This window comes from Colias croceus, chromosome 11 (assembly GCF_905220415.1).
Source record: "Colias croceus chromosome 11, ilColCroc2.1".
NCBI classification, from domain to species: Eukaryota; Metazoa; Arthropoda; class Insecta; order Lepidoptera; family Pieridae; genus Colias; species Colias croceus.
The window spans coordinates 4,018,898-4,031,164 of NC_059547.1; the positions used below are offsets into that span (position 1 = coordinate 4,018,898).

General features: G+C 30.6%; 1 protein-coding gene across 1 annotated transcript in view; it reads left to right on the top strand.

The window, feature by feature from the left end:
- LOC123695804 (extracellular serine/threonine protein CG31145) overlaps positions 1 to 12,267 on the top strand; it is a 68,338-nt gene that overhangs the window by 35,639 nt on the left and 20,432 nt on the right. The window contains exons 3-4 of the mRNA XM_045641740.1: positions 4,109 to 4,447; positions 10,752 to 10,994. Of these exons, the coding sequence (XP_045497696.1) occupies positions 4,239 to 4,447; positions 10,752 to 10,994 (452 nt within the window). The 5' untranslated portion in view covers positions 4,109 to 4,238. The remainder of the gene's footprint in view (positions 1 to 4,108; positions 4,448 to 10,751; positions 10,995 to 12,267) is intronic.

The window sequence follows — 12,267 nt, forward strand, 5'->3', positions numbered from 1 at the left end:
CAGTTTAATCCTGCATTTACTTTATAAAAGCCAAGTTTATCTTACAGATTTTTTATGGGAAATATATCAAAGGACAAACTGCAATAGGATACATATTATGACAACATTTTTATCTATTTAAAGATATTACGATCTAAAAAATTGATTTTAGAAAAAGGAATAAATTGTTATCTAAGCTATGTTGTTCAGCACGAGCAATTTTTATTTTTATGTACGGAAGAATACCTATTGGAAAATTCCCTTTTAAGCGCATATTATGAGTCCAAACTTAAAAACACCTCTTAGTGGTTTTCATAAAAGCACCTGTGTAAAATTATATGCTCTACCAACCCTTTGGATCAAAACAGATTAAAATATTGTACTTCGTCATCATGCTCACAAATATTTGCACACTTCAAAAAGTTTAAATAGAATTTTCTTTCTGTAATATCTGGTTTATACGACCTACATCGACTACACAAAGGGAGTGAAATAAATCTATAATATCAAATTATTATTCGCATTTGCATGCCTCCAGGAAACTAGAGAATATGTTTAATAAAATTAGATCATATATTGGAAATCGCTTGTTTTTCTCTCAGAACGCTTTAAATTCGTATGAAATTTGTTAATTGCTTAATAATTATAGGCATGTATCCATACTCCTTTTTTTCTTTTTTTTTGAATGCTATATTCTATCTATTGGCTGAACATGTTTGTACCTTATTAATATTATTGTATCACCATGTTTTAATACAATGTTTAAAGCAAAATAAAGATTTATTTATTCATTTAAGAATTTTAAGAGGGCATGTGTCGTTACGGGACTTAGAGGCGGCGAAACAGAAAATCATTTGCCACGAGAAACAAACAACACACATTCATTATATAAGAAACTAGCGGTCCGCCCCGGCTTCGCCAGTGGTACATATTTACGTTTTCTCTACATAAGAACCATCCTCGTACTTCAAGGAATATAATAAAAAAAGAATTATCGAAATCGGTTCAGCCCATCACACGTGATGCCGTGACAACGCGAAACGGGTTTAATTTATATATATATGTATATATATAGATAGAACGGTTATTATATAGTTGAAGTTGAAGTTCCAAGCATGTTTGGTCCAAGCAATCTAAATCTAAGATCAGAGTGAAGGGAATAACTAAATGATTATTTACTATGTAAATCGTGGGAAAATTTCCAAGACGTGCGTATTGGTTGTAATTATACAAATTTTGAAATCAATAGCAATTTAAAAAGTTTCAATTTTATGTTTTAAATCAGTTCAATCGTTTTGTTATAGTTTTGAACTATTAAACTAAAATAATTTTAGTTGGACTTGTATTTGAACACAAGATTCCCAATTAATTACAGCTACTATTTAATTTAATATTATACTATAATAGCTATTATATTGTTAAGAACTTACTAGCTTTTGTTTGAAGTAACGGATAAAGCTTCTACAAAAGTTAAAGGATAATTAAACAACCCATAAATATGCCTTAAATAAACTTTATAGTTTATATGTATATAATATATATTAATTGTCTACATTTTTGTATTATTAAGTTACATTAGTAATTTTTTTTTAATAATACTAAAGAGAAATAGCTCAATGATTTATACTTTATAGCGTCGATAATATCCACTTTATTAACATGTAAAGTAGTTTTTTACAATAACACCTTTTTGTACACAACATTACATTACATTTTCATTTACATTTTCTGCCGTGTATTACTTACATGAATATTACATTGCGTAATATTATTTTATTGCTGGTTTACGATTATATGTAATAGAGCGTATCGCAAACTACTTTGTACCTATCGTGAATCATATATGTAACTACATTAATAATTTTTTTTACACTTTTTATATTTTTATTCCGTTCACTAGAATATTTTGCAAATGGGCTCACAAAAACATATATATACAATACTAGGTTTCCTCCCGAGGCTTCGCCCGCGCAGTCATAGAAGAACCCGCATAGTTCCCGTTCCCGTGTGATTTCCGGGATTGCATCATTTTCCCGGGATAAAAAGTAGCCTATGTCCTTTATCGAGTATCAAAATATCTCCATACCAAATTTCATGAAAATTGGTTCAGTAGTTTAGGCGTGATTGAGTAACAGACAGACAGACAGCTACTTTCGCATTTATAATATTATAGTATGGATGTTTTTTTCCTTTCCACATTTCACGTAGTATTGTGTCAATATTGTAAACATCTCATACAAATCTTTCTTATCGTTTTAATTACTTGGGTAATATAATAAAATAATTTGTACAAGATAATTTAAATATTTTGACTTTAACTTATACCAGACTAGCTTCCGCCCACGACTTTGTACGTACATCCCCGTTTTTCCCCGTTCCCGCAAGAATTTCGGGAAATCCTTTCTTAGGGGACGCCTACGTTATGACATCTACCAGCATGCCAAATTTCAGCCCGATACGTCCAGTGGTTTGGGCTGTGCGTTGATAGATCACTATATCAGTCACCTTTGAGTTTTATATATATAGATATTGTTTGAACATAAACATATTTTAAAATTTAATTTTATTATAACCAAGTTTCAACAAAATAAATGTTCAGAGACGACATTGATAGTTCATATTTTAATCAGTTACAGTTTTAATCTCAAATAATTACTTTTACTAAAAAAAATAGATTTTAGAACTTGTAGGATTTCATTAAAAGATAAAAAAATCAACCAGATCCCAGCTGTTTATAGGTCGCAGAATTTTCCATATCCTACATCCATTCTCCACGTCATCCACGTGCTGATATAGACGAATTATTATTTGAATACACATGTATATTATAGAATAATATTTAGATGTGTTGGTTTTATTTGTGTGCAATTTTACTACAATGTCATGAATCACGACCATGTTTTTCTAGTTATCTATTGCACGCGCACATTACGTGACCTTTCTATTAATTAACACATAAAATGGTTATTTTATTTGATGAACAAGTACATTTTACCAAAATAGCATTATTGCAAATATAAAACGTCATAGATTCACTTTATTCACAGCTAATATCCAATATCTATTGGAATGTCACGTAACAAATATTTTTATTATGTTCTCTATTAAATATACTCGTGACTTTATTTGACTTCCTTATATATCTAATAGGGTGTTTATTTGATCTTCAATGATATAATTTTTTACACAAAATTAAAGCTACTCGAAGAATAGTCACATCTTATTATCACTATAATTTAAACTATGTATAAATAATCAAATTATTGTAACTGTTTAATTTATTCTCGATGTCTAACTTTCAAAGCTCTGATTCAAACTTTTAGTGCTACGCTTCTACAGAGGGACAGATGGCGCCAAATTCATAAGATCCACTTCTTCTATAGAACTTAAGATATAAGTAATAATGTTTAAATATTGATATCAGAAACAGGAAATGTTTAACTTTGACCTCACATTTAGAACAGTCTGACAAACAACAAAGTTTCGTTATAATGAATAAAAATTCCTATACAAAAGTGAACGATGAATGAAAAGCTTCGTAGCACTAAGAGTAAGCTGTACAACAGACCGTTATTGTGCTAACATTATCCGTTTCCTTGATATTTTAACTCTTTGAACTGGTTTATTATTAAATGTCACGTTTATTGTTATTTGATATATTTCAATTCTTTTTATTTGTTAGTTGTGACTTGTATTAAAAATTAAAATCTATATCGATTTCGATTGCAAAGAAAATTTTGATATGCGTTGATGTTTCTTTAAACATTTATTCGTTTTTTGACGTGTAAAGTTGATGAATAAATAAACATCCCAATTCTCGGCTCTATAAAATGTAGAGTCATCTCCTGAATTATAACGACTAGTGTTTACACGTCCAAGAATTCAGATCAGGCCTTTTAAAGACTATTTTTAAACCTTAAGGCCCTTTTATGAACATGATTCTTCCATTTAAATGCTATTAATTTCGTCCTTTTTGCTCTACATCTCTACATACATATTTTGCGCATTATATTGGTCCTTATCGCTGAAGATGCTCATCTGGTTGGGCCAGCAGCGAGCAGCGAGCGATACCCCCGTCCCGGGCGCAGGGCGAGTGGCGACCGCAAGCTAATTAGTGATAATGTTGCAGCGTCAGCGGGTGGGCGCGCGCGCGGTGGCGTCGCCGCTGGCGTGTGGCGTGCGCGCGCGACTGTAAACGCTCCCCGACGCCGGACCATGCGCGCAGTGCCGCCACGCCGCGCCGGCCGACCGCGCGCACCATGCTCAACATGAAACTTAAGGAGCGCCTCGCGCTAGCCGTCAGCGCCTTCCTCGTCCTCTTCACGCTGATGCTCATCGTGGACCTCCAGATGGACTATGGCATCTCTGGACACAGAGTCCCGTTGCACGGCAGAGTCAAAATCGGTGATGAAACGGATAAAGGACATTCTGCGTATATCGAATTTCGGAAGCGGTTCCTGCAGAAAAGGTGAGCGGTGTTTGTGTTTTGGTGTTATTTCTTGTGGTAGAGCTAGTGAAATTTAAAGTTTTAGTAGTTTTAAATTTAATGAGGTCTAGTTTAATACCCCGCAATTAATTTAACTTTGAATCAAATTTCCCAAATAGGCATGAATGTATAATAACTTAATTAGCTAGTTATATTCGATTGCTGTGTACCTAAAGACCGTCGTGTTTACAATTTTGTTTAGTTCAAGGAATTATAGCTCTCTGAAGAATATTTAATATACATATGTTATCTCCCGTTATCACATGTTTACCGGTTTGACAGCGTCTTTGAAGATAACATAATTCATAATTTCTCGATGTGTAAACAAAATTTCCTGTTCTATTAACTAATTGAGATACTTCCATAGCTAATTATGATTTAATATCGTGTTAAATAGCTCTAAATTACACTATAATGGCATATTATATTATAATTTTCATCGATAGTGACAGCTATAACTTTATATAAAATTTTAAATAATGTAGAGCCAGTAATATAACTTGATTCAAAACAGTAAAAATGTTATTAATTATTTTTGGAATTTCTCAATAGAAAATTGGTATATTATAAAGATTCTGAATTATATTTAAAAAAAAAAACATGGGTCACACAAAGTTTGTTTGTTTTAATTTGTTGGGGAACATTCATGTTATACTGTTGCATATTAGCTACAATAATATCTAATTGATATCTCTAGAACAAACAGCTATTCAGAAATATTCTACATTACACATAATATTAAATTGAACTGTGTACAGCCGGGTGATTAGGTACTTATCATAGTGTGAGGTTCATTTCATTTACTCACATTCACAATAGTTATTTAATTATGCAAATCTTTGATTTTTTGGGCTCTAAACTCAAATTCAATTTTCATTTTTCATTTATGTTTGTTTTTAAATTTATCGAATGTACCGAAATGTACCGAATTGCTACATTTATTAAATTCGATTTCAGTTAAAAAAAAAATATTCGTGTTAAAGTCAAATAGAGCAACCAATTCATTTATAATGACAACAATTATGCATAAAACAAACATATCATTAATAAATATTCTAACTTTACGATACATTAAGAAGTATTTGTCGGAAAAAAGTTTTATAATGATTATATCCATTCCTTTTTCCTCTTTTAATTGTTCATTCCTCTAGTTCTCAATAATAGATACTAATAATATTTAAATAGAATCTACTATATAAATTGTATAAACTAATTTTAGTCTTGATTAATCAAAAAATATTCCCTAAATTCGGCAGAGATAATGATTGTAATTTTGGTCTCTACACTCATCACTATCGAAAATTATCATAAACCCAATATAACATGTTTTCGATACTCTTATCTGTAGATAGCGATATATATGTTGAGCAGGAAAAGGTACGCATATAAAAATATTATATGCTTCATTTTATTTATATTTGATTTTTTATAGATTGTTTAGGTACAAGAATGTGTTGCAATGTGTTATTCTTAAAATATTTTATTTCTCTACTCGTCGCTAAAGTTATTTCGCATAAAGATCGCAAACACGGTGCAGGTAATGTGTTATTGATTAAACAGAATGTATCAGATTCATTTCTATATAGAATTAAGTAAATAAAGCATCAAATTAGGTATTTAAAAATTCTGATGTCAATATTTAACACATATTTTTTTTTCTTATTTTTCATTGTTGATACTTGAATTTGGCCAATCAAGTAAGATTTTACATTTTAAAATGCAAACTTATTTATCTCATATCTTATTGTGAAAATAAACTCCATTGATATAAATTGAAACTCTGCATCAGTGTCATAACATTTTACTATAAAGTATAAGGGGAGATTTGATGTCTCTCTGTTGTTAAATACGGTACACTAACATCGACGTAATAAAATTTTCTTTTTATTCTTATACTGCTCCAGTCCTTGTAAGTTTACATAGGTCCATTTGTAGCAGGTAAAATATTTATTTATACATTTTTGTATTAATTAAAAGTAAAACAATGTTTACAAATTAGTAAAATTCTCACAAATATAAAGGATTAAAAAAAGCAGGTCTAAAGACAAAGTGAACACTCAGAGCACATTACCATTCACCACTTTAATAAAATTTACTCATTGGTCCTCAAAAAAGCGTTTACTGTTAAATTGTCTTGGGTCTGTATGATATGACGTAGGTAGTAACTCTTCGTTCTTAATGTCTCCGTTTTCGCACTAAAATAACACGCTTACAAACAATATGTATGCAATCTTGCATCTTCATAATAATTTTAAACTATCAATGAAAATATCAACACTCGTTTTTATGTTTCTAAGTTTATTATGCGACATTATGCATAATTTTATATGATTGCTTTAATATTAATTTTTGTCATGCATAGTTATTAATCAAAATATAATTTGTATTCAAACAACAAGGAAATTAGCATTAAAAAGATATGTCAAATAAAGTTTCTTTATCAAGAATGTTTATAATCGGTATGTTCACCATATTACAAGTATTTTTAATTAATTGGATAAGCTAAGACCAAGGTCTTTGTGATATATCGGTGCATTGACTAACGTTAGTATCGTTATAATTTATAGTAGGGATCAAATAGTAATGATTTTTCTGAATTTTAACAAGCCAAAGTGGCAAAAAAGCCATTTCTACCAGCTTGAAACATAAATTAATAATATATTCCATAAGTAATTTCGTGATTTAAAAAATAATATTAAAATGTTTACTATAAAACATGAGTTATTTGTAATTTTATAGAAAATGAAATGTAATACTATATTGGACGTGTCTCAATATTTGCTACGACACTAATGTTTACCTTTGAAAGCAATCTGCGGCGATTTTCTATTTGCTCACATACCTCAAGAGGTTTTATTGATTAATAATTTTACTCAGTATCCAGGTAAGGCCAAGTAATGTGAAACTGTAAATCGTCATATTACGTTTATCATTTATGTCATTAAATATTTCTCCAAAAGGAATTCAATTTATCTCATAATTAATTAAATTTTTTCTAATATATGTCAAGGCCGAGCATATATTATATAAAATTGTAGAGCTAGACAAATTCATTAGCATATAACTTACATATTTGAGATTAGCTGCTCTACTTATGAGTATCATTATCTTTTACGAACTGAAAAACAAAAATGAAAAACGAATTACGAATATTTACTTATTAATAGCTTAGTACAAAGTTCCGAAGTAAAATTAAATCCCACTAATTAAACTTTATTTAACGACAATAACGTGATTTTAAATGCTTTATTACTTCTAGCTATTGTTAGCGATATAAAAGTAATGGAGTGGCAAACTCATATTACGTTTACTTTTAAATATTTATCCAGCCGATGCGATGACAAATTAATTAATGCATTGTTCTACAAACAAAAGCTGTCACCGTTTACAACATGAACACAAAGCTGAGGACATTTGCAAACAACCACTTAGGCGTAAACAAGTGAGGCATTAAAGCGAAAGTTAATTTAATTATGTGAAAAATATTTTTCAGCTAGTAGCAAAAGCTGATGCGAGCTTTTGAATAAATGAAAACGTTAGTTCATTGATTTTGTGAACGATAAAACGTGTATTCGTTTTATTGTACAGGACAGGAGTATGTATTGTAAAGTATTTATTTAATAGATAGAGTAAGGTGACGATTTTGGTATCTAATATCTATAGATCATTGAGCTATAAATCTTGTCAAAGAAGTTTCACTTCTGACACGTGTGCTCGGTACACTCACTCTTATTTTATTATAACTTGATTTTGACTATCACTCAAAGTGTCGAAAGACGCAAAGAAAATGTTAAAATAAAATTTTATCAACACTAGAGCTTAAGATAAATTTGTATCATAATATCAGTAGAACCAAAGTAAGATAAAATGAAATGATAACCGTTAGCGATTAAAGGGCGTAGGACCTTAGCATGTAATGAGAACTACATTAATATTCATAGTTGTAGATAACGCTGTTCATGCCAACATAATCGTATATTTGTAAAAACGCAAAACTAGGTTGCTGACAAAGGCCTCTACAAAAAATAGTTAACTCGCACTATTATGCTCGTGCGTAAGGTATTTAATGCAATAATTGTACGTGGAAATATTTACCTATCGTATTTCCTTACAAATACGTGCATATAAAATTCATTTAATATTGGTCTTGAATAACAATTTATATTAATGATGCATATCAATTGACGCACGTATACCTGGAACTCATTCGGGAATAACTCATAATTGTGTTTCAATCGTAATTAATTCTGAACTTTCAGGCACAACTTACTTTGTTTATTGAAAAGAATATGGTGACCACTATAGAAGAAATAATTAAAGTTAAAATTAATATTTTAATTGTCAATGCATTGATCGTTGGTATTGATAAAATTTATAATCTATTTTGTTAAAGCAGCTAGGTATTGATTGTCGAAGATAGACGTGTGATTTTTGTGTCGAGACTCGAGATTCATGTCAAGATATTCAATAGATATCTTTATAGTTCTTCTTAAACAAAAAATAAACTTATATATAATGATAAAAATAATTAATTTTCACGCGAACAAACTATTTATTAAATAGAGAACTACTTGTTTCCAAAAACATCATTTCAATCCCTCCCACATGACAACTAGAATACATTTGAAATGGTAGTTTAATATGTTATTCGATGAATAAGTTTTAACCAAGGCTTGAAAAAATGATAATTTATATGTCGGTCTTGGCAAATCGGAATGGCGCGAAGGATGCGGGTTCAAGTCCCGCCTCGTGATCGAATTTTCTCTATTCTTTATAAATTTATATTAAATCGTAATCTATCAAAAATTAGTTACTTTGATGTTAAGTAAATCTCGGAAAATCGGTGCAGTTTGGCCTATTAATGACATTGTGATAACGGTACCTTAATAATGTATAACATATTGTGTAGGTCATATACATTTTATCTTTATCGTACGAAAAATAAATCTACACTGTCTGGGGTCTGTAAATTCACCATATTTTAAACACGCTTATTACTTTCAAAGCTCGAGTAAGAGCACTTCAAGTGATAATTATGAAGACATAAACTTTGAATTAGTAGGTAATAATTTTAAGTTGCTGTCTGCAGTCGCGAATGTATTTATCATATACAACCTTCTCATAAGTGTTCGTAACACTGACGCAACATTAATAAATTAATAAACCCTCAACTCCACAATTTACAACCCATAAATACAGTTTATTTATTAAGTTTGCCCTTTCAAACGTTTTAACCATAAGGACCTGGTCATAATCGTGGGAAAGGAAAGGGAGTAGATATTCAAGAGTGGATAACCTTTTCGTAGATAAACTGATCAATTATATACATGGAGAGGGGACTTAACCGTTGTATAAAATAGCTCATAGGTAGATATTATTATTACGCATAAATTAACAATCATTAAACAAACTTTAAATAGGATTTAATTATTCAGAGGCTTATAAGTAAACCTTATTTTAAATGTCTGTTTTTATAATTATTTAATAAATAAAATCTGTTTTTCCTTCCTCTCTACCATTCTTGTCAATTTATTTAAATAATGTGTTTATCCTTGTTACATAATGTTATGATATAAATTAATTTTTTTAATTTAATAAAAATAAGTTAAATCACTAAAATAAAAAGTTGAAAATAAACCGCATCCATCGCTTTCACTCTTCAACGTTAATTCTTCGTAACTCTTTTCCACAAGTAACAGTTTAAATTGGCGGTTAGACAACTCAAGTAATATTAACCACAATTTATGTAAACTATAGGCTCTTAATAATACTCTTTAACTAATTTTCACTGTGGGTGGAAGACAATGTAAATTTTCCAATTGCTTTGTGAAAATGATTTAAATTATCGCTTCAAGTATCAATCCTTTCATCAATAGCCATAACAATAACAGACTGAAGGTCATCAAAATACGGGCTCTTGAATATTTAAGACTAATTAAATCAGTTGAAGTTTTTCGTGCTTAGTTATCAATTGCTCTCTCCATAGCAACCCCCTTTCGGAATTATTGTAGGTTCCGCATATTCAAATGTTTTAGTAAAATGTTTTAACAAATATTTTTTTCTGTTCATTATCTACTACTTTAGTCCTATCTGTCGTTACGCCACTTTCGAACCTCATTATTTACCTACCCTATTTACTATCTCATAACTCATTTACTTACAAACATACTCGTTACATCTTCTTATTTATACAAAAATAGTTATACAAATTTATATCACTAAAACTATCAATTTTATATCAATTAAATTACGATTATTTTATTTAAAAAAATCAATTTGTCAACAGTAATGGAAGTAATTCATCTCGAGAGTTCGACCAATCAGCTCCAAGTGAAATAAGTGGTGTTGAAGCTGAACCGAGAACTCCGACGGCACCAGCAGATCGCTTCGAAGACCTTCAGAGGATACTGGCCATGCAACTCCAAGGGAAATACGAAGACAACCCCGTGGTAATACCGCCAAATAAAGACTTGAATGTGCTGCGACCAGAAAATCCGACCATTGGTGAAATGGAAGATCTAGAACCTAGGTAAGTTGCTTTTAATTGAACGTGTTTATTTTTTTAGCTATAACAAACAATACAACTCTAATTTATATGACACATAATATACAAATACAAATACACAGAAAATATTATAATTACAAACCTAAATATTATAGCAGTTTAAGATTGGCTGTCACTGAATAATAAGATGCAAATAAGTTATCTTTATTACTCTCTTATTAAATGGACTTGAAGATGGTATTCCCAAAATACTCATAACTAACTTTCATGATCCTTAAAAGAGCAAGATGCTATTAACTGCGACTCGAAATTAGTATATTGCGTTAGAAATGTGTTATTATTATAAACTATGTCTTTTGCGCTGGCGCTTAAAGACCGTTAAGAAATATTAATTAAAATTGCTTCGCGAAAAACGACGGGAAAAGGACATTACAAGGAAAATTTTCGAAGTTGCCGACAGCTGACATCCACAAGTACGATTTATGTAGCGCTCGTCGAGTTGCCGAATTAAATTGTTACCGACTTCGTTATAACTGCAATTAAACTTGGAAAAAATTAATATACAGCCAAATATTTTGTGATTCTGTCAATTATAAATTTAACTTTTTAAATTTTGCCAAACTCGTTAGCAATTATTGAACATCGCAATACAATTTCAATAATTTAAAAAATGTGATCACTAATAGGGAATCAGTGATAAACCAGTGCACTTGTAATTTTCGGCATTTATCGACATAAACATTAGCTAGTAATAATTAATGTACATCCCGAAAGCTGGCAGGGCTCTTTTATCCTCTACGAATAACCCGGCAAGTGCTGAACTATGCATTAAAACCAAACAGGTTGGCCGCCACACGTTGACGTAATTTCACTTAAGTAAATATAGGCAGACCAAATCTCGCAGGAACGCTACAAGAAATGAAAAACTTTAACATAACATGCTCTTTATTCTTCCATCTTTACACTTATACATTTTGGACGGATTTCTTTTTGATACTACTATAAAAACGGATCATAATATCATACTTATACGATGGGATCATTCTATATGTAACAGAAAGGCGACCTTTTTTATCTTGTAAAGCAAATTTCACAAGCTTTGCGAGGAATCTTATTTAAAAATCCTGTTACGGTGCCCTGCCGAGATAGGCGCGGGGTCTTCGACAATAAAACTAAATGGAATGAATGCAGGAGACTTCCTCAAACGCCTCTCTAGATATGATGGCGCAACTCATTATACGTATCGTTTGTAAAGGGTTGCTATAATTTGGGAATTATTCTTTGCGATACATTACCG